Source organism: Calliphora vicina, chromosome 3 (assembly GCF_958450345.1).
Source record: "Calliphora vicina chromosome 3, idCalVici1.1, whole genome shotgun sequence".
Lineage (NCBI taxonomy): Eukaryota > Metazoa > Arthropoda > Insecta > Diptera > Calliphoridae > Calliphora > Calliphora vicina.
Genome location: NC_088782.1, coordinates 116,629,271 through 116,650,242, shown reverse-complemented (window position 1 = coordinate 116,650,242; position 20,972 = coordinate 116,629,271). Strand labels below are relative to the sequence as shown.

Sequence of the window (20,972 nt, the reverse complement as noted above, 5' to 3'; positions counted from 1 at the left end):
TAAATAGGAAAAACAATTGTTAAAAAAGTAGTAACAAATGAAGCACAGGATTCTCTATTATACAAAATAGGACCATCCTAGTAGAAGATATCAAACATTTTGGTTCATAATTATTTGTATACTAATCCGATGTTATTGATTTTCAATAACCACCTAACTAGGTTAACCATAAACCTTATAGGTGATTTTCAGTAATTTCGGTTGGTTATTGAGGACGTGAGAGTGATTTACACACACATATCATAATAAATTTAACTAAAACTTCATAAAAGAATATTAAATTGATGCAAACATTTGCTACAACATAATTGTCCATAATTATCAAGAAATTATGAAAAAAAATTACCCAACTTTCCTCAACAACCCTCGTTTTTGTTGTCTCTCTAATAACAGTGTTAAAGCTTTTTACAATGTCACTGTTATTCTTAGTTCATTCACACAAACTCTACTACTAAACACTTTGAAATTCACTATAGCTGACATGCACACTTCCCATTTCAGGCAATTCCCTCCATATCGTATGCAAAAAGAGTTAAGTTTAGTTATTAAATAGATTCTTTGCTTTTTTTCACTGCTTATTTTCTCAACGTTTCATTTTATCGTTTAGAATTCTAAAGGGTTGTAATGGGAACGTGCGTTTATGGGACACCAACCATTGATTGGTTATATGATATACGGACAACAACAATGATAATGATAACAAGAAATTATAATATTATCATTAAAGCGTAAAATATAAAAACATTATGGGAATATTAAATTATTACAAAAAAAAAACAGCAGAAAAGCAAGATATTGTGGGAAAAATTCTATAAATTTTGAATATCAAGATTGAAAGATTTTGTTTTAAAGAAAAATCTTTTGTTGAGACATATTTCGAAAGAAAAGTGTCTTGATGAGACATATTTCGAAAGAAAAGTGTCTTGATGAGACATATTTCGAAAGAAAAGTGTCTTGATGAGACATATTTCGAAAGAAAAGTGTCTTGATGAGACATATTTCGAAAGAAAAGTGTCTTGATGAGACATATTTCGAAAGAAAAGTGTCTTGATGAGACATATTTCGAAAGAAAAGTGTCTTGATGAGACATATTTCGAAAGAAAAGTGTCTTGATGAGACATATTTCGAAAGAAAAGTGTCTTGATGAGACATATTTCGAAAGAAAAGTGTCTTGATGAGACATATTTCGAAAGAAAAGTGTCTTGATGAGACATATTCGAAAGAAAAGTGTCTTGATGAGACATATTTCGAAAGAAAAGTGTCTTGATGAGACATATTTCGAAAGAAAAGTGTCTTGATGAGACATATTTCGAAAGAAAAGTGTCTTGATGAGACATATTTCGAAAGAAAAGTGTCTTGATGAGACACATTTCTATAGAAAAGTGTCTTGTTGAGACACATTTCTATAGAAAAGTGTCTTGTTGAGACACATTTCTATAGAAAAGTGTCTTGTTGAGACACATTTCTATAAAAAAGTGTCTTGTTGAGACACATTTCTATAGAAAAGTGTCTTGTTGAGACACATTTCTATAAAAAAGTGTCTTGTTCTATAGAAAAGTGTCTTGTTGACATTTCTATAGAAAAGTGTCTTGTTGAGACACATTTCTATAGAAAAGTGTCTTGTTGAGACACATTTCTATAGAAAAGTGTCTTGTTGAGACACATTTCTATAAAAAAGTGTCTTGTTGAGACACATTTCTATAGAAAAGTGTCTTGTTGAGACACATTTCTATAAAAAAGTGTCTTGTTGAGACACATTTCTATAGAAAAGTGTCTTGTTGAGACACATTTCTATAGAAAAGTGTCTTGTTGAGACACATTTCTATAGAAAAGTGTCTTGTTAAGACACAAGTGTCTTGTTGAGACACATTTCTATAGAAAAGTGTCTTGTTGAGACACATTTCTATAGAAAAGTGTCTTGTTGAGACACATTTCTATAGAAAAGTGTCTTGTTGAGACACATTTCTATAGAAAAGTGTCTTGTTGAGACACATTTCTATAGAAAAGTGTCTTGTTGAAACAAATTTCTATAGAAGAGTGTCTTGTTGAGACACATTTCTATAGAAAAGTGTCTTGTTGAGACACTTTTCTATAGAAAAGTGTCTTGTTGAGACACATTTAAATGTGTTGATGAGACACATTTCTTGTGCCAATTTTTTAATTCCTCTTGAATTTCATGGAGTCTTTAAATACTTATCTGAAAACTATAAACTATTTATTTGCCAAAGGCAGTCATTCAATTTAATACTTATTTTCCTCTACTAACTACTACTTTACAAGCATTTCATTAGTTTTTTTTTATTTTCTTTAACACATCACTTGATAAATGTCCATTCCTTTTAGACCGGAAATCATGCTCGAAATGTAGCATACAAACGAAAAAAGAACTACTAAATAGAAATATATTTAAAAGAAAAAAAAAAAAAACTAAAAACCCCTTTAACAAATCCACTTGTAATCACAATTCTAATCACAAACTATTTTTAGTCAAATCATTGTCAAGCAATTCGAAAAAATACTAAACCCTCTCCCTCATGTTGTTGAAAACAAACCTAAAGGATAAGCTGGAGAATAAAATACATTTACATACGTTTTCTTTTCATTTTTTTAAATTTTAGATTTAAGATAAAAATGTGGAAAAAAAATCTAAACAAGTGTGTTTTTTTTTCTTCTTGTGTGTTTATGTTTGAGTAGCAAAAAAGAAGGAATGAATGCATCCATCCTGTTGGTTTTGTTAATGCAGTCAATTGGAAATTTATTCAAGCTTAAAAATAGACATTCAATAGAAAACACCAACACCCAAATACTGTTGCAGACACCCAGTTAAAGACAGCACAAGAATGAAGAAAGAAACTTATTTTAAAATCAATTGAGTTATTTAAAGGTATACAAGAAGTTGGCAGAGCAAAAGGGACACTCTAGCCAAGTCAAGATTTAGAGAGAAAGAAATCAAAACATAAACTAAACACATGTAACAGTTTTTATGTTTTCGTTAGAGGAGGGAAAAGAGCGAGAGATATGCATGCATTTACCAGGACAAATGTATAATTTAAGTGTCATTTAAACAGGAACTAGAATACTTAGTAGGAAAGAAGCATTATTAGCAGGGATATATGCCCAAAGGAATGTGATCCTAGCTTTATGAGATTAATTATGAACTTGAACAAAGTTGCTCTCTATGCACATGCAATCAAGTCGATCGTACTCGATCTAGATCTAATTCTAGATCTAATCACTCAATGAGAATAAAGTCCTCAACCTGGTGCCTTGAGGTACCAGAGATGTAGTTATTCCCCAAATTTCATGGCTTAAGAATACTTCTCTCCATATTAACAATATAAAACGATTTAAATTTCCTAAAATTTTTTGAGAGTAGGAGATTTTCAAATTTGTTTTCTTCCTTTAACAAACACAAATCTTTTCTTAATGTACTGGCTACAAGACGGCAAAAGAAAAATCCAACAAATCACAAAAATATTTGCGACACACACAGATTCAAATTGAGAGTGTATGTAGTTGAAATTGAGAGTGTATGTAGCTGTCTGAGCCTGTGTGTGTGTGTGTGTAGTTTTGCATGTGTGTAAGCATTAGATTGGAGTAGAGGGTGCATTAGATGTGTGTCTACTTAAAACATCTGTTTACGGTCACATGTCACGTTGTCATTGCCGACATCATCTTAATGTTGTATGTACTTATTTATGTATACACAGATATACATACAGATGTATATGTAAGTACTTATACATTGTTATTGTGCCTAAAAGCTTTAACAAACTGCATTACATACATTTCCTGTACTCTAGCACCACTGTTTTCTGTTCTGATTTTTTCCAATAGTCTTGACAAAATTTGTATTTTTACGAATTTTTATTTTAGTTTCTTTCTGGCTTCTTTTTGGTAGGTTGTTAGTTAGCCAGTAGAAACATTTGAAATCTTTTTGTTATAACTCTCTGGTGAGTTTGTCTTTTATTGTTTGCTTAACTTTTGCAGAGATGTCTATGTTGTAATGTTATGGTATTTTATGTATATGAGGGTATGAAAACATATACATATAGTGTCATATGCTTAAAGTAGGTAGTCAGTCAGTAGAATTAATGTAGAACCCAGCTAACACTTGGGTACAAGTCTATTGCTATAAAATAAACACGATTGAAGCATAACTAAGACTGTATAGAAACCAATTGTAGCTTAACTAAAACCATATACAGTACCACGATTGCAGCAAAACTACGACCATAATAATTGACTTACGATAAAATCTTATCCCATATATTTTTGATGTTATGAACAATTTTGATATTCTGAGATTGCTAAAATATCAGTCGGTCCATAAAATTTTAATTTCTGCAATAAAACAAAAATTTTAAAAATGTCGCTTACGATAATTTGGCGCTAAGGGCTCGATATAAAGCACTACGATTCAAGCTAAACTAAAACTGCATAAATAATCACGATTGAAGCTAAAATAAGGCTGTATAAAGACCTATGATTTAAGCTAAACTATGACTGTATAAAGATATACAATTAAGGCTAACCTAGAACTGTATTACGAGCTACTATTAAAGCTAAACTAGGACTGTATAAATGCCGACGATTGAATCAAAGGTGAACTATTTAAAGACCTAAAGACTGTATAAAGGCCCATGATTAAAGCTAAACTAGGACTGTATAAAGACCAACGATTGAATCAAACGAGGACTATTTATAGACCTACGATAGAACTTTAGCTAGGACTATATAAAAGCCTACGATTGAAGACAAACTAGGACTGCATAAACATCTACAATTGATGCTAAACTAGGACTGTATAAATGCCGATGATTAAAGCTAAACTATAACTGTTTAAAGCCCTACGATTGAATCAAGGAAGGGCTATTTAAAGACCTATGATTGAAGCCAAACGTGGACTGTATAAAGGCCTAAAATTGAAGCTAAACTAGCGCTATGTAAAGACCTACGATTGAGCCTAAGCCAGTACTGTATAAAGGCCTACGATTAGAGCTAAACTAAGACTGTAGAGATATCTGCAATTAAAGCTAAACTAGGACTGTATAAAGACCTACGATTTAAGCTAAATTATGACAATATAAAGATCTGAAGTTGAGGCTAAACTTGGACTGTCTAAAGACCTACTATTGAAGCTATAATTGGACTGTATAAAGACCTAATATTTAAGATAAACGAGGACTGTATAAAGACCTAAAATTGAAGCTAAACTAGGCCTATAAATAGGCCTACGATTGAAGCAAAACTACGACTGTATAAAGACCTACAAATGAAGACTTTATAAAGACCTGCGATTGAAGCTAAATTTGGACTGTAAATAGGCCTACGATTGAAGCAAAACTAGGACTGTATAAAGACCTACAAATGAGGCTAAACTTTGACTTTATAAAGACCTGCGATTGAAGCTAAATTTGGACTGTAAATATGCCTACGATTGAAGCAAAACTAGGACTGTATAAAGACCTACAAATGAGGCTAAACTTTAACTTTATAAAGACCTGCGATTGAAGCTGAATTTGGACTGTAAATAGTCCTACGATTGAAGCAAAACTAGGACTGTATAAAGACTTTTTAAAGAGCTACAATTGAAGCTTAGCTAAGACAGTAAATAGTCATACAATTGGATCAAAACTAGGACTGTATAAAGACTGTTTAAAGAGCTAAAATTGAAGTTTAACTAGGACAGTAAATAGACCTACAATTGAAGCTTAACTAGGACTGTATAAATACCTACGATTAAAACTAAAATAGGACTGTATAAAGACCTTGAATTGAAGCTAAACTGGGTCTGTATAACAACCGATGATTTAAGCTAAACTAGGAACGTGTAAAGACCTACAATTTAGGCAAATGAAGACTATTTAAAGACCTACAATTGAAGCTAAACTATGACTGTATAAAGACCTACGATTGAAGCTAAACTAGGACTATGACTGAACTTAAACTAGGACGATATAGAGACCTACAATGGAAGCTCAACTAGGATTATATTAAGATCAACAACTGAAGCTACAATAAGATTATATAACGATCTGAAATTTAAGCCATATTAGGACTATACAAAGACATACATTTTAAGCTAAACTGGGACTGTATAAATACTTAGAATTAAGGCTAAACTAGGATTATAAAAAGAAAAGTTTGAAGAGTTTCTTGTCAAACTCAACAATAGATTAAAAAAGCATTGGGAGGTACTCAGCAGCAGCTTCGAAACGCTTGCGAGCAGCAGTAGTTATACAAAATCATGGAAATTGGGTATCATATCAATTGAAGCCGATAGACCTTGAAACAATTTTAAAAGAAGATGGTTTTTGCACCGAATCATTAATTTCTATGAAAAACAGATTCACTATTATAAGCTGAAGCGTAAGATATCGTATAAGAAGGCCGGCCAATTAGCCAAATCTACAACAAAACCCAATATCCATGACGCTAAGGTAAGGCTCTGTATTTGGTGGGTGCAAAAGGGTCCAATATACTATGAGCTGCTGTAATCTGGTCAGACCATCAAATGGAGCCTGTACCGAATGCAGGACTATTATTTATTTCGACCGATGCAGAATGGCCTCTCTGGTAAAAAGTATCCTATTTTGACTTGTTTAATTTTTGGTCTCAAATATAACATAGATAACAATGGCCAATGCTTTGAATAAATTTATACTTTTACTTATTGTAAAAGTGTAACTCTGAGATTTTGTCCAACATTATGAATTTAAAACTTATTTTGAATCCCTTTGTTCACTGGGTTATTCTCTGCTTATATTCAAGTGTTTGAAAGCCTAATTTAATGTTTATATGTATGTGATTTCGTTTTTTTTTTTGCACTAAGTGTTAATTTTGAACATTTTCTCCTGTCTCGTTTAGTATTTCATTTAAATTTTTAGAGTTTCTCCCATTGCTTTCCCATACTTTGAGGGTTTATTGCAGGCTGCCTGGCTATCTGTCTGTCTGTCCCTTAACGTACTTCTAACATTCATCAATTTTACTTTTTTTTTTGTTTTGCATTTAAGCCGATTTACACAAACAATTGATTGACAAGTATTTTAAGAGACACTTATGCGTCAATATTTTATTGAGACATTTCACATGTTTATTTAATCAGTAATGCTGGCAAAATATATTCATTATTGATTAAGTACTCAAAAATTTTTGCATTTAAGGGTAGATATATTTCAACAATTTTGCTGTTTAATATTTTATTAAGTAGATGAAATGAAATGCTTTAAAGAACTTCTGTTGTTGGAAACTCAGGCAAACATACAAATGAATTAGATGACATTACAATTGCATTAAAACTTATGAGGTATATGTTTGTATAATGAACATGGCTATGGTTAAAATTCTGTAAAAATTCTACTTCTTTTTTATTTATTAAACTAATTTAAGTAAAATGTTGTTTATTTAAGACTTAAACTAATTTATTTTCTTTCTCTTTTCATTGCAGGTATGTAATAATTGTTAAAATGTAAAAGTAAATGTAAGTTTAGTCTGCAAATTTTATTCAAATATATATTAAGTTTAACATTCTCACAAAGTTTATAAAAGTATACCTTAAATACTACATGCTTCCACAGAACTTTCAAAATATCTTTACAATCTCCAATTTTATTCAACACTTTCTCTAACTTAACTTCAACTCAATCCCATGTCCTTTAATTTGTATTTCATTTGAAAATATTCAAAATAAAATATTCAGTTATTGTGTGTATGCTGTGCGGTTTGTTATATTACTATCGCAAAACTAACAAATTATAAATTTTTATGACACAATCTCTAATGAATAATCGATATGATTTGGTAACCCTCAATAGACAAACACATCATCCTCACTGGCAATGTATATGAATGAGTATTGATGGTAAAGAATGCACACAGACTGTTAAATACAAAAGACAAACAGATGGACAGACATAGACACTAATATAAAAACAGACTACATTTTTTTTGTAGCAAAAAAAAATAAATAATAAAACAAATGGCAAAAATTATTTTATTGACAAAAAGTCAAACACTGGAGGAAAAGTAGGATTTAAATTATAAAGACCAAAAATTTACTATTTAAAGAGTCACAATTGTATCCAAAAATTTACATATATAGGGCTACAATTGTATCTATAAATCAAATAAATATTCACTCAATAAAGACGCATGATTGTAACCAAAAATTAGTTAGTTTCATACAACTTCTCCGCCAGTTTTGTTTTCCAAAACTTTAAAAATCCATATATGGAGTTCCAAGCATTTTTTAAAAATTTTATTTTTGTTTACGAATCGTGCGATTTATTATTATTTTTTGGAAAACATAAATTTAAAATTTTTCTAAAATTGTTTTTTTTTTTTTGGAAATATAATTAAATGAAAATGTCTTTTTCCCTAAATTACAAAAGTAAAAAAACTAAAAATAAAATTGATCGATTTTAATAATTTTTTTTAAGAAATTCATTATCAAATATATTTTTGCGCTCCGTTTAGAGTAGTATTTTTAATGTTTTGTGTGAATATTTATACATTCAGCATTTTATGTCTGTACAACTTCTCCGCCAGTTTTGTTTTCCTAAACTTTAAAAATCCATATCTAGAGTTCCAAGCATTTATTTTTAAATTTTCTTTTTGTTTGTGAATCGTACAATTTATTGCTATATTTTTGAAAATATAAATTGTAAATTTTTTCTAAAATTTTAAATTTTTTTTTTGGAAATTTGATAAAATAAATATTTCTATTTTCCTAAATTTCAAAACTAAGAAACATAAAATTGATTGATTTTGATAATTTTTTTAAGAAATTCATTATCAAATCTTTTTTTACACACCGTCTATAGTAATGTTTTTGATGTTTTTGTGTGAATATTTATAGTTTCAGCATTTTATTTCTAGAGTGTAAAAAACAACTTCTCCGCCAGTTTTGTTTTCCTAAATTTTAAAAATCCATATCTGAAGTTCCAAGCAATTTTTTCTAAATTTTCTTTTTGTTTAAGAGTCGTACGATTTATTATTATTTTTTGGAAAGTATAAATTTAAAACTTTTTTAAAATTGTAAATTTTTGTCTTTTTGAAATTTGATAAAATCAATATTTCTATTTCCCTAAATTACAAAAGTAAGAAAAACTAAAAAATTATCGATTTTGATACATTTTTTAAGAAATTCATTCTCAAATGTATTTTTACACAGCGTTTAGAGTAGTATTTTTAATGTTTTGTGTGAATATTTAAACTTTCAGCATTTTATGTCTAGAATGTATTAGATACAACTTCTCCGCCAGTTTTGTTTTCCTAAACTTTAAAAATCCATATCTGGAGTTACAAGAATTTTTTTTTAATTTTCTTTTTGATTATGAATCGTCCAAATTATTATTATTTTTTGGAAAATATAAATTTTATATATTTAAAAAATATAAAATTTCTATTTCCCTAAATTTCAAAAATAAACTAAACTATTGATCGATTTTGATAATTCTTTTATGAAATTGCTTACAATATGAACTTATATAAAATTCTAAATAGATTTTCTATTCAAATTTCATAATATTCCAAAATAATAAATTTTATATTTTTTTAATATTTGTGAAAATTTTATTATTTTGTGAAATATTTCCATAAATTTTACAAATTTGTATGAACATTTTATTTTTCTGTGTTATTTTTGGTACGATGAATGAAAATCATTATAGATTTTAGTCCAAATTTTTCTTATTCATTATATTTAACTAAAAAAAATATTATTTTGGCAAATATTTCCTGAAATTTTAAAAATTTGTATGAAAATTTCACTTTTCTTTAATATTTTAGGTACGATGAATGAAATTTATTATAGATTTCAGTTCATAGACATAAACAACGTTCAAACTTATACAAACACTTGAGAGAAAAATAAGCATGGATTTTAAAAATTGACAACACAAAGAGCCACTATTGTTTTGAATCACTTTTGTTTAAAAGTTTTTTGTAAAAACCCCTCCAACAAGCTATTTCTTTCACTGTATTTTACTCTATATATTTCTCTCTAAAACATAATAAAAGGATGTTACACTTTCTTTATGCTTAAATGAATTTTACAATTTTCAACAAATGAATTTTATGTAGTGCTTTTATTTTCAGCATTTTGCTTTTTATATTACACTACTCTATTGCTCTACAGAATGTAGTCTTTTGCGCCATAACGAAAACCAAAAGCAATAGTCCTCAATTTTTATTTGTTTAGTACAAGACTGCAAAGGAATTGAGTGAGCGAACGAACGAACGAGTGAATGTGAATGCGTATGAATGAATGAAAATGTAATAAAATAAAGTGTTAGGGATTTTGAGATGAAATCCCAACCGAAACGAAATACCCAATTTGTTTGATTCTGTTTGGTGTGTTTTTTTTTTTTTTTTTTGGTTTGATGAAAATAAATAAATTTTGTTTATATTGATTGTATGTATTTGTTTCAAAACTCTGGTGTTTTGTGAATAAAAGCTGAGTGCTAGCAAAATTTGAACATTTGAATTTTGAGCGGTGTTTGTGTTTTATTTTATTTTATTTGGTTAACTAACGCAGCAATGTTTTAAAGTGTAAAGGAATTGAATTTAGAAAAATTAGTGTTTAGAAGATCTAGGTCGATTATTAAAAACCCTATAAAGATGCTTCTGAGTTATTTTATTTGAGCAGCCTTAAAGTAGGCAAAAGTTTTTAAAACTATAGCTTTAAAGAAATTGTTATAGGCAGGAAGTTTTACAAGAATTTTATTTCAAAGGTCAGGAAATATTGTGCCATCTTTTTGTACTACGTTTAGCAGGTTTAGCGTTTAAAAAATATATTTGCTTGTTAATTTAATACTTTACTTAAAATTCTTCAACAGCCTCAAGGTAGGCTATGTTTTTTATAGAGTGCATGAAATAACACATATTAATACCAGAGAGAGGTTCCAATAGGTAGCTTCATGAAACCTCCATAACAAAATGTTACAAATTTTCTGATACATTAATACTACAGCTACTTCCCTTTTCCTGACATTTGAAAAAATCCCATGAAATATTTTAACTTATTTGCAGCCGTTTGTTTTTTTTTTGTTTTTATATCAACTTTATTTTATGGTTTTTATATCGTAATATGCAAAAAACATGAAAATCGATTGTAGGAATTGCTTTTTTCTCCCCCTCCCCTCCCCTCTCCTCTTCAAAAAACCGCCATTCCTTTCCAAAAAGCAGGCTACCAAATATAAAAATAACGCATGAAAATAAAGTAATTTGTTATACTGTCTATCTCTCTATAAGTCTGTCCTTCAGTTTGTTGTTGTCTGTCAGTGTGGTTTTTATGCTGTAATATTTTCGTCGGCTTAAGAATTTCGCCTGCTAAAGGCGCTAGCAGTTTAGGGTGGTTGCTTCCCATTTAAAACTGGCAAGTGTTTTATTTCGGTTTAACTGCTGCAAAGATTTTCAAAATTATTTTATTTTTCTTTGCAACTTTTATTTCCCGTTCGTTTTTCAATTTTTACGTATTTTTATGGAGTAATAAATTTATTGTTTTTATTCGTTTCTGTTCACCTCCATGGGTGTGTTGAAAATTTTTTGTTTATCACCACCATAAGGTCAATTTTGAGGAGTGTATATCCTCAAAACTTCTACTGAAGTCTGCTAATTTTGTTGAAATTTTTAAGAAATCAATGTGTTTAGGTCATAAAATACTTGCGAGTGGAAAAAATGTCATAAAAAACTTTTAATTGTTTTTCTTGGGCAAAGTCAGGTGTGCGTGTTTTTATTTAAATTCAATTTATAAACTCCCCCAAACATTATAAAAGTCAGGAAATCTGCTAACCTCATTGTGTGGCAGGACAAATTATGTGGACACTTAAGGCTTTTTTCCAAGGATATTAATTGAAATCAATTAGTCTCGCGTAAAAAATTAAAAGAAATGTTGTATTGCCCAACCTTTTTTTTAAATCCAGAGGAATCAATATAAAATCAATAGTCTAGTTGTTAAAGAAGTAAAAATTGACTATATAAAGAACCGCAATTGTTTCAACAATTTTTATATATAAAGAGCCACGATTGTTTTAAACATTTTTCTATAAAGAAATTGTTTTAAAAAGATGATTGATAATTGTCTTGCTAAGGAAGCAGAATTATAAATATCCCCTTTAAAACAAGTTTCTTCATAAAGCGACAAGAAATTTTCTTTAAAAAACTAATCTTTTAAAGTAACTGGTAGAATACCGAAAATAAAATAAAGTTACTTTTGCTTATAATGTTTGATAAGCCTTGGGGTAGGCTATACTTTTTAAGCTGTGAGCTAATAAAGAATGTATCGAAGAAACAGATTTATAAGATGATCACTTTACCATAATTTCATTAGAAAAGCAAAGTCTTGCATCAGTCCCATCACAAAACTGGCGAACGATGGCTCAAGATCGAGGAATATGGAGAGGAATGGTTGAGGAATCAGTTGTTCATTGAGGACTGTTTTATTAGCAAAGAAAAAGTATAACAATTCTTCTTTAAAGCAAAAAATAGTCCACCTTGTGCAAAGGAATCCTGTTTAAAATACTTGACTTTCGAAATAATTTCTCGAATACTGAAATCAATATACTTTACATTTCATTTCAGCCTTTTGAGTTGATCGTTCTAAAAGGGAGAAGATCGCCTAAGTGCTAAAGTTTTTTCAAAAAATGACAAGAAATTTCCTTTAAAAAACTAGTCTCTGAAAGTTACTGTTGGAATATAGAAAATAAAATAAAGCTACTTTAGTTTACAACATTTAATTAGCCTGGGGGTAGGCTATGCTTTTTAAGTCGTGAGCTAAAAAGAGTTTATGGACGAAACAGATTTATAAGAGAATTAATTTACCATAATTTCATTTAAAAGTAGGAACAAATAGAAGAGCAACTAAACAAGCTTTTGAGAGCAATCCAAATTGCATCAGTCACATCACAAAACTGATGAACGATGGGTCAAGCTCGAGGAATATGGAGAGGAATTTTTTATTAAGAAAAAGTATAAATATTCTACTTTAGTTTACAATTTTTGATTAGCCTTGTGATAGGCTATACTTTTTAAACTGTGAGCAAAAAAGAATATATGGTAGAAACAGATTTAAAACAAGTAAGAGAGCTATATTCGGCTGTGCCGAATCTCATATACCCTTCACCAAATTATACTTTAAAATAATTTTTTTTAAATATTTTTAGGTAAACAAAATAAATTTTTTTTTTAATTGTTTTTCGAAATTTTTTTTTTTGAAATTGTTTTTTAAAAAGTTTTTAAAAATTTATTTTTTTTTAGTTTTTAATTTTTTTTTTGTGGAAAAAAAATGTGTGACAAAAAAAATTTTTGGATGAAAAAAAAATTCGGGTTAAAAAATATTTTTCCCGATTTGGACCCATTGTAGGTCCAACTTACTATAGCCTTATCTACATCGTTGCAATGGACTTTGAAATATCTATCATTAGATATCCATATTGTCTATATTAATGACTTAGTAATCCAGATATAGATCAAAAATAGGTTAAAAATCGGAGTTGTCCCGGTTTTTTGCTCATATCTCCGTTATTTATGGACCGATTTTGCTGATTTTAAATAGCAAACTTCTCGAAAGCATGTCTGACAGAATTATTGCAGATTTGGAAGATATCTGGGGTCTTCAAAAAATTGATTTCAACAGACATACAGACAGACAGACGGACAGACAGACAGACGGACATGGCTTAATCGACTCCGCTATCTATAAGGATCCAGAATATATATACTTTATAGGGTCGGAAATGAAAAATGTAGAAATTACAAACGGAATGACAAACTTATATATACCCCTCACACGAAGGTGAAGGGTATAAAAAGACAACTTTACCATAATTTCATTTAAAATCGGAACAAATAGAAAAGAACTAAACAAGCTTTTGAGACCAATCTCATCACAAACTGAAGAACGAAGCCTCAAGAATCATTGAAGAATTAGTTGTTCATGAGAGACTGTTTTATTAAGTAAGATAAAGTGTAAATATTCCCCTTTAAAACAAGAGTTTATTCACATAATGCAAAGTAATCATATTTAAATAATTTCTAGAATATTGAAAGACCAATATATATAAAATTCTTTACTGTGCTTAATAACCCTTAAGGTAGGCATTACTTTTTGAATTATTAGTTCTAAAGATAATAGGAATATTTTATATGAAGATCGCTTTACCATAAGTGCCATTTGCTTTTAAATGGAAGCGAGTAAAATTTTTCAGTTTTCCTGAAAATAGTTAAGCAAGAAATGTTTCCAAAAAATACGTAAAATATAAATTTTTCTATTAAAGAAAAAAAATATTTTTGGCCGACCCTTAGCTGTCTCCTGTTAAAACCAAACCTTCCCAAATTAGTAATTTCCGGGCAATAAAGTCGATAATGTATCGCTTTTATATAAATTTCAAATATAAGCCAAATTTTCTCCCATCCCATAGCTGTAATACAAAAATTAAAGCCTGTTTTAAATAATTTTGATAATGGAATTTATCGTCGGCTATTAGTATAGTAAACATATCCGACATTCTGAAAAAGTATATTTTTGAGATTTTTGAAAAGTTTTTTTTGGAATTGTGGCAAGGGTACACAGAGAAAACAGATTCGTTATGGCAACCGAATTTGTTCCCAATCGAATGATTCTACCTTAGTGGCCGAATTTTACAGTTGTGGCTACAAAACCAAAATTTTCCTGCAACTGATTTTCTGTTAATAGAACCGAAAAATTCTATATGTGCAACCGACTCATTCGATTGGCAATAAATTCGGTTGCTACTACGAATCAGTTTTCTCTGTGTATATATAAGTATGTCATTCCGTTTGTAATTTCAACAATTTTTCATTTGCGACCCCATAAAGTATATATATTCTGGATCGTTATAGATAGCGAAGTCGATATAGCCATGTCCGTCGGTCTGTCCGTCTGTATGTTGAAATCAACCGTAGCCCCCATATAAATCACAAACATGATTGGTATATCAATATATCGGGAATTCTCCCGGGTCAGTTGCTATTTAAAATCAGGAAAATCGGTCCACAAATGGCTGAGATATAAGGAAAAGACCGGGACAACCTAAATTTTTGTCCCATTTTTGATCTATATCTGGATTACTAAGTCATTAATATAGACAATATGGATATCTGATGATAGATATTTCAAAATCCATTGCAACGATGTATATAAGGCTATAGTAAGTTGGACCTACAATGGGTCAAAATCGGGAAAAATATTTTTTAACCCGAATTTTTTTTTCATAAAAAAATTTTTTGGTCGTAATTTTTTTTTCACTAATAAATTCGAAACAAATATAAAAAAAAACAATTTCAAAAAAAATATTTATTTAACCTTTATGTCAACGGCAACATACCTGGATATGTTTTGCATTTTCAAAATGCTGTATCGCTGAATTAGATATTCGGATCGACTTGAAATTTCTTGATATCCTAGCCAAAACTATTTTCCGCAATTGTCCCAAATGTGGTTAGGATAGGATCACCCGTTTAGAAGATAAAGCCCATTTACAAAGTTACATCCTTACGTCAACAGCATACATACCTGGGTATCCATAGTAAAACGCATGCAAATATAATGATAAAATTGAAAAGTATAGAATTTTTTCAACATTTTTACCCACCCTACTCCACATTTTTGATAACTGCGGGTCCAAATATATCCTGATTTTCTCCATTTTTCTGTTATTAGACTAAGAACAAATGTATATGTCAAACAAAAAAGAAGTTATTTAAAAATTGCGACGGACTCCAAAGTTATATGTATTTTAATTTAAAAAAATTTAAAAAAATTTAAAAAGGCGATTTTTCTCTAGTTTTTGGGAAAAAAGTACTTTTTTTATTTTTAAGTTATCTAAAAATTTTCAAAGATGATGTATTAGGAATTTGTACTTTTTGAAAAGCCAACTTTACTCTAAATGTTTTAAATAAGAAAAAATTTAAAAATTCTTGATACGGAGGGGACCAGGTCCATTCAAATAACGCTTATTTCTTATGTAAAATTCAATTTGAGGGCAAAAATTTTCAAATCGCATAGTCGATATCAAAATAAGGTGGTAACCTATTTTAGTTGGCCAAATATGTTCATAATTATTTTGTAAAGGGTTCCGATAACCCCGTTCCTTGTGTGGATATTATAGCAAAAAAACTAAAAAATCCCATTTTTGGGATTTTTCAAAACTTTTTTGAAAATTACGGGATTCCTGATTATAAATTTCAAATCTTGTTTTTAAATTTCTACATCTAATATTAAAGTCTATATAACTGTAAAATTTCATTAAAAACTATTGATAAAAAAATAATTTTAATTTGAAATATTTGTATCTTTGCAAAAACTCAATAAAAAGCATTTTTTGTCATACCTACACAACCACTTTTTTTAAAAAACAATGACTAAATGTAAGGGTAAAACTGGTTATCATAAAGTGTCTATTTCTAACAAAATAAAAAAAAAATAATACAGAAATTCCAACAAACGAGTTAGATATTAGCAGTTTTATGCTAACGGTCATTCACCACACAAAATGTATGAACATACCCAGGTATGTTGCTGTTGACGTACGTAAAGCAGTTCTGCTGTTGACATAAAGGTTAAAAATTTAAAAAAACAAGAGAGCTATATTCGGCTGTGCCGAATCTTATATACCCTTCACCAAATTATACTTAAAAATGTATTTTTTTTAAATATTTTTATTTAAACAAAATCAAAATTTTTTTTTTTTAAATTTTAAAATTTTTTTAAAACTTTCTTTTTTCCAAATTGTTTTTTTAATTTTTTTTAAAAAAAGTTTTTTCAAAATTTTTTTTTTTAATTTCTTTAATTATTTTTTGTTGGAAAAAAATTTATGACAAAAAAAAAATTTTTGATGAAAAAAAAATTCGGGTTAAAAAATATTTTTTTCCGATTTTGACCCATTGTATGTCCAACTTACTAAGGTCTTATATACGTCGTAAGTTGGACATACATGAAATATCTATCATTAGATATCCATATTGTTTATATTAATGACTTAGTAATCCAAATATAGGTCAAAAATAGGTCAAAAATCGAGGTTGTCCTAGTTTTTCCTTATATCTCAGCCATTTGTTGACCGATTTTGCTGATTTTAAATAGGAAACTTCTCGAAAAGTCTGACAGAATTATTGAAGATATGGATCCCGAAGATATCTGGGGTCTTCTGAATATTGATTTCAACAGACGGGCAGACTAACAGACAGACAGACGGACATGGCTATATCGATTCCGCTATCTATAACGATCCAGAATATATATACTTTATGGGGTCGCAAATGAAAAATGTGGAAATTACAAACGGAATGACAAACTTATATATACCCTTGCCACTCATGGTGAAGGGTATAAAAACATTCAAAAAATTTCAAAAACATTTTTGAAAAAAAAAAAATTTTTTATCAAAAAATTTTGTTCTCATACAGTTTTCACTAATAAATACGAAAAAAAAATATTTTTTTTAAAAAAAAATTTCAAAAACTATTTTGAAAAAATTTGTTTTTTTTAAAGTTTTTTTACCTAACTTGTTTTTTTTACTAGTTTTCTTTCAAATTTATTTTCGTTTCCCAGAAGTGCAAATTTAGTTTGTTTATGTAAAACATTTGTAGAACAATATTTGTAAAATAAATCATTTCCTAAATATTTGGTTTTATCGACTTTCATTCGCTTAAAATAACCTCCTATTTATTGTACCAAAATTCTACCTATTCCCTTAATATGACCTCTACCAACAAAACACGTTTCCATTCCCACAACTTTTTACTACTAAAAACTCCACTTTTTTTATGATTGCATTTAAAAAATTAAATGAAAATTGTACTCTACGAAGCTGATTCAATCTGCTTAACTCAAACAAAATTAAATAAACACTCAAAGAATAATTGTAAATAAAAAACTATAAATGCAAGAAAATAAAAAACAACGAGAAAAAAAATCACCTTTCAATAATTTCACTTAACACTAGGGTATCATTCAAACAGTCAATTGCAACATCAGCAGCAGCAGCAATGGCAACATCCTCTATACAATCGTAAATCACAAGTTGATGCATATAATGCTGAGCGTGTTTTTTTTAAGATTTTTATTAAAGCAAATTGCATAAAACACACTCCCACACAAAGAGTATTGAATGATTTTTCAGTTTATTTTTTTTTTAAAAACAATTTTATTTTTTTAGTATATGTTTGTGTTTGTATTGCAGAGTATTGGTGTTACCATACAATTTTCTTATATAGACATACAAACATATACATTTAGATATTATATGGGTAGAAAGGTAACAAATAAATGCAGAACATGCCCAGCAGTTAAGCAAGTAGTCAATGTCTCCCTTTTAGAAAGTAATTGTCACTAATGTTTGATCACTTGGCTGACTCCAATTGCTATATATTTTTGGGTTATTTGACATGTATGAGCTCTTTGTAGTGCAGAGAGACGTCACTTGGTTACTTTGTACATCCCAGGTAATCTAGAGTGTAGTCAATTGCCACTTAAGTGTCGATAAGTAAACTAGAAAGTAGCTACTTTAAACTTTTGTTATGTATTGCACATTAGAATGTAGTTATTGATATATTTTAGGGTTATTTGACATGCATGAGCTCTTTGTAGTGCAGATAGACGTCAATTGGTTACTTTATACATCCCAGGTAATCTATTGTGAAGTCAATTGTCACTTATGTGTCTCTAAGTAAACTATAAAGTAGTTACTTTAAACTTTTGTTATGTATTGCACTTTAGTATGTAGTTATTGATATATTTTTAGGTTATTTGACATATATTAGCTCTTTGTAGTGCAGAGAGACATCAATTGGTTGCTTTATACATCCCAGGTAATCTAAAGTGAAGTCAATTGTCACTTAAGTGTCCCTAAGTAAACTAGAAAGTAGTTACTTTAGACTTTTGTTTTGTATTGCACTTTCAAATGTAGTTATTAATATATTTTTGGGTTATTTGACAAGCATAAGCTCTTTGTAGTGTAGAGAGACGTCAATTGGTTACTTTATACATCCCAGTTAATCTAGAGTGAAGTGAATTGTCACTTAAGTGTCTCTAAGTAAACTAGAAAGTAGTTACTTTAAACTTGTGTTTGTATTGCACTATAGAAAGTAGTTAGAAGTAAAAACACGATAAAATAACAAGTTATTTATCTGATCAAGTAATCAGTCAGGTAGCTAGTAAGTTAGTAGCATTGACTACTTTGGACCAGCTTTCAGACTGTCTCATTGTAATCAAAAACAGTAGATACTTATGTATTTAGTTTCCATCCTAAGTGATAGGTAAAATCACTAGTTCGGGACAGTCTACTAGAACTGCTAAGTATTTATTTATATGTAGATGGATTTGTGTATCTGTATATATGTTAGAGTGTTGTGTTCATAAGTGTGTGATGTATGAAAAAATAAAAACGTATACACTCTAGAGGAAATTCAAAAACCAACAACCCGTATACATAATCGTTAACAACCATGTTGAATGTTGTATAGTTTTATTTCCCTTTTATTATTTGTTTGTATCCAAATTAACACTATAATTGCCACACTTTCAGAGTTATATAGATGAGCGTTCAAACCTACATAAGTGAATTAGTAGGTTCCATTGTGAGCGAAGAGAATAGGAGCCAGATCACACACTCTCTGTGTTATTAACCCTCCGTTAGTCGCAATCATTTTCAATAGAGACCAGTCGCAATGTATCAAATTGATATCAATAAAAAAAAGGCACGTTTGAAAATAATCTCTTCAGTTTTTATTTCGAAAACATAATAACAATATTAAGTGCAATGTATTTAAAAGAGTAATACAAACAAATTACAGCAAAAATATTATTTTATCAAAAAATAGCTTAAAATTTAGGGTGTTTAAAAAATTTACAATAAAAAAATGCTTGCCTGTATCAACCAGATCCCTTGCGAAAAACGGAGAGTTAAATCGATCGATATCAGCCATTATATCATGGCTTATATAAAAATTTACAGTTATCTGAAATCGGACTACATTCCGTGAGAAGTGAGTAGGGTTAGAACCGTATTTATTCCCAAAGCGTGACAAATCAATCACAATACCGCAAGGAACTATAAATCAATCAATCTGTTTTTATTGAAAGCTCTGGATATACTTGTCAATTTCCCTATCAGGAATATCCTAACTCTTGATAATTTTTGCAGGACACTACATGCATACCTTCATGAAAAATCAATATAAACTGCCTAGCTTGACGTTGTCGGTGCTATCAAGGAAACACAATAGTCGAGCCTCTAATACTCTTAGGAGTATACCAAATATAACCAAACACTAACTAAGGGCTGCCCAAAGCTTAAACTGTAGTTGAATTTGTAAGCGAGAGAGAATAGCTCTGAAAGAAAAGTTTCAAATCCGAAAAAAAATTGTTTACAGAAGTACATTGAGTGGTGAGACCCTGCTAGGCATGTACATTCGTCGCTGCCTCAGTAACGACTAAACAAAAACGAGTACGAATTTGTGAAATTGTGCTACGAAATAGACAAAATTGCTCTAGTTAGACATTAAGAATAAGTTCTATCTTTACTCTTGAGGAATCTGTTTGTTAATAAAATCCTTTTTAGACTCATTGGGACCAATAGCAATATAGTTGCTCCTTTGTAAATAAAATTCTCTTTCAACGATTAGTGATCGCATGGCTTACCCATGCCATACCAGTCTAGAATTTTCGAGGAAATCCATAAACCTTGGCTACTGGGCATCATCCAATTGAAAACTGAATTGGTAATTTTTACTAAAATATATAAAATCCAGGAATTTACTCAGTGGGATGCATCAAAAAGTCAAGAGTATTGAAAAACAAGTAAGTAAGTATGGTCGGTCAAGCCCGACCATATAATACCCTACACCAAGTATATGAGTAAAAATATTTTTCTTTTAAAATATCAATAATTTATATTCGTGAATGATTTTCGGAAGTGGTCCTTATATGGGAGCTATGACCAATTATG

General features: G+C 29.4%; 1 protein-coding gene across 1 annotated transcript in view; it reads right to left on the bottom strand.

The window, feature by feature from the left end:
• Nucleotides 1-20,723, bottom strand: part of LOC135955701 (protein TsetseEP-like) — a 66,585-nt gene extending 45,862 nt beyond the window's left edge. The window contains exon 1 of the mRNA XM_065506058.1: nucleotides 20,666-20,723. Coding sequence (XP_065362130.1) covers nucleotides 20,666-20,723 — 58 coding nt within the window. The remainder of the gene's footprint in view (nucleotides 1-20,665) is intronic.
• Between the last annotated feature and the right edge of the window lie 249 nt (nucleotides 20,724-20,972).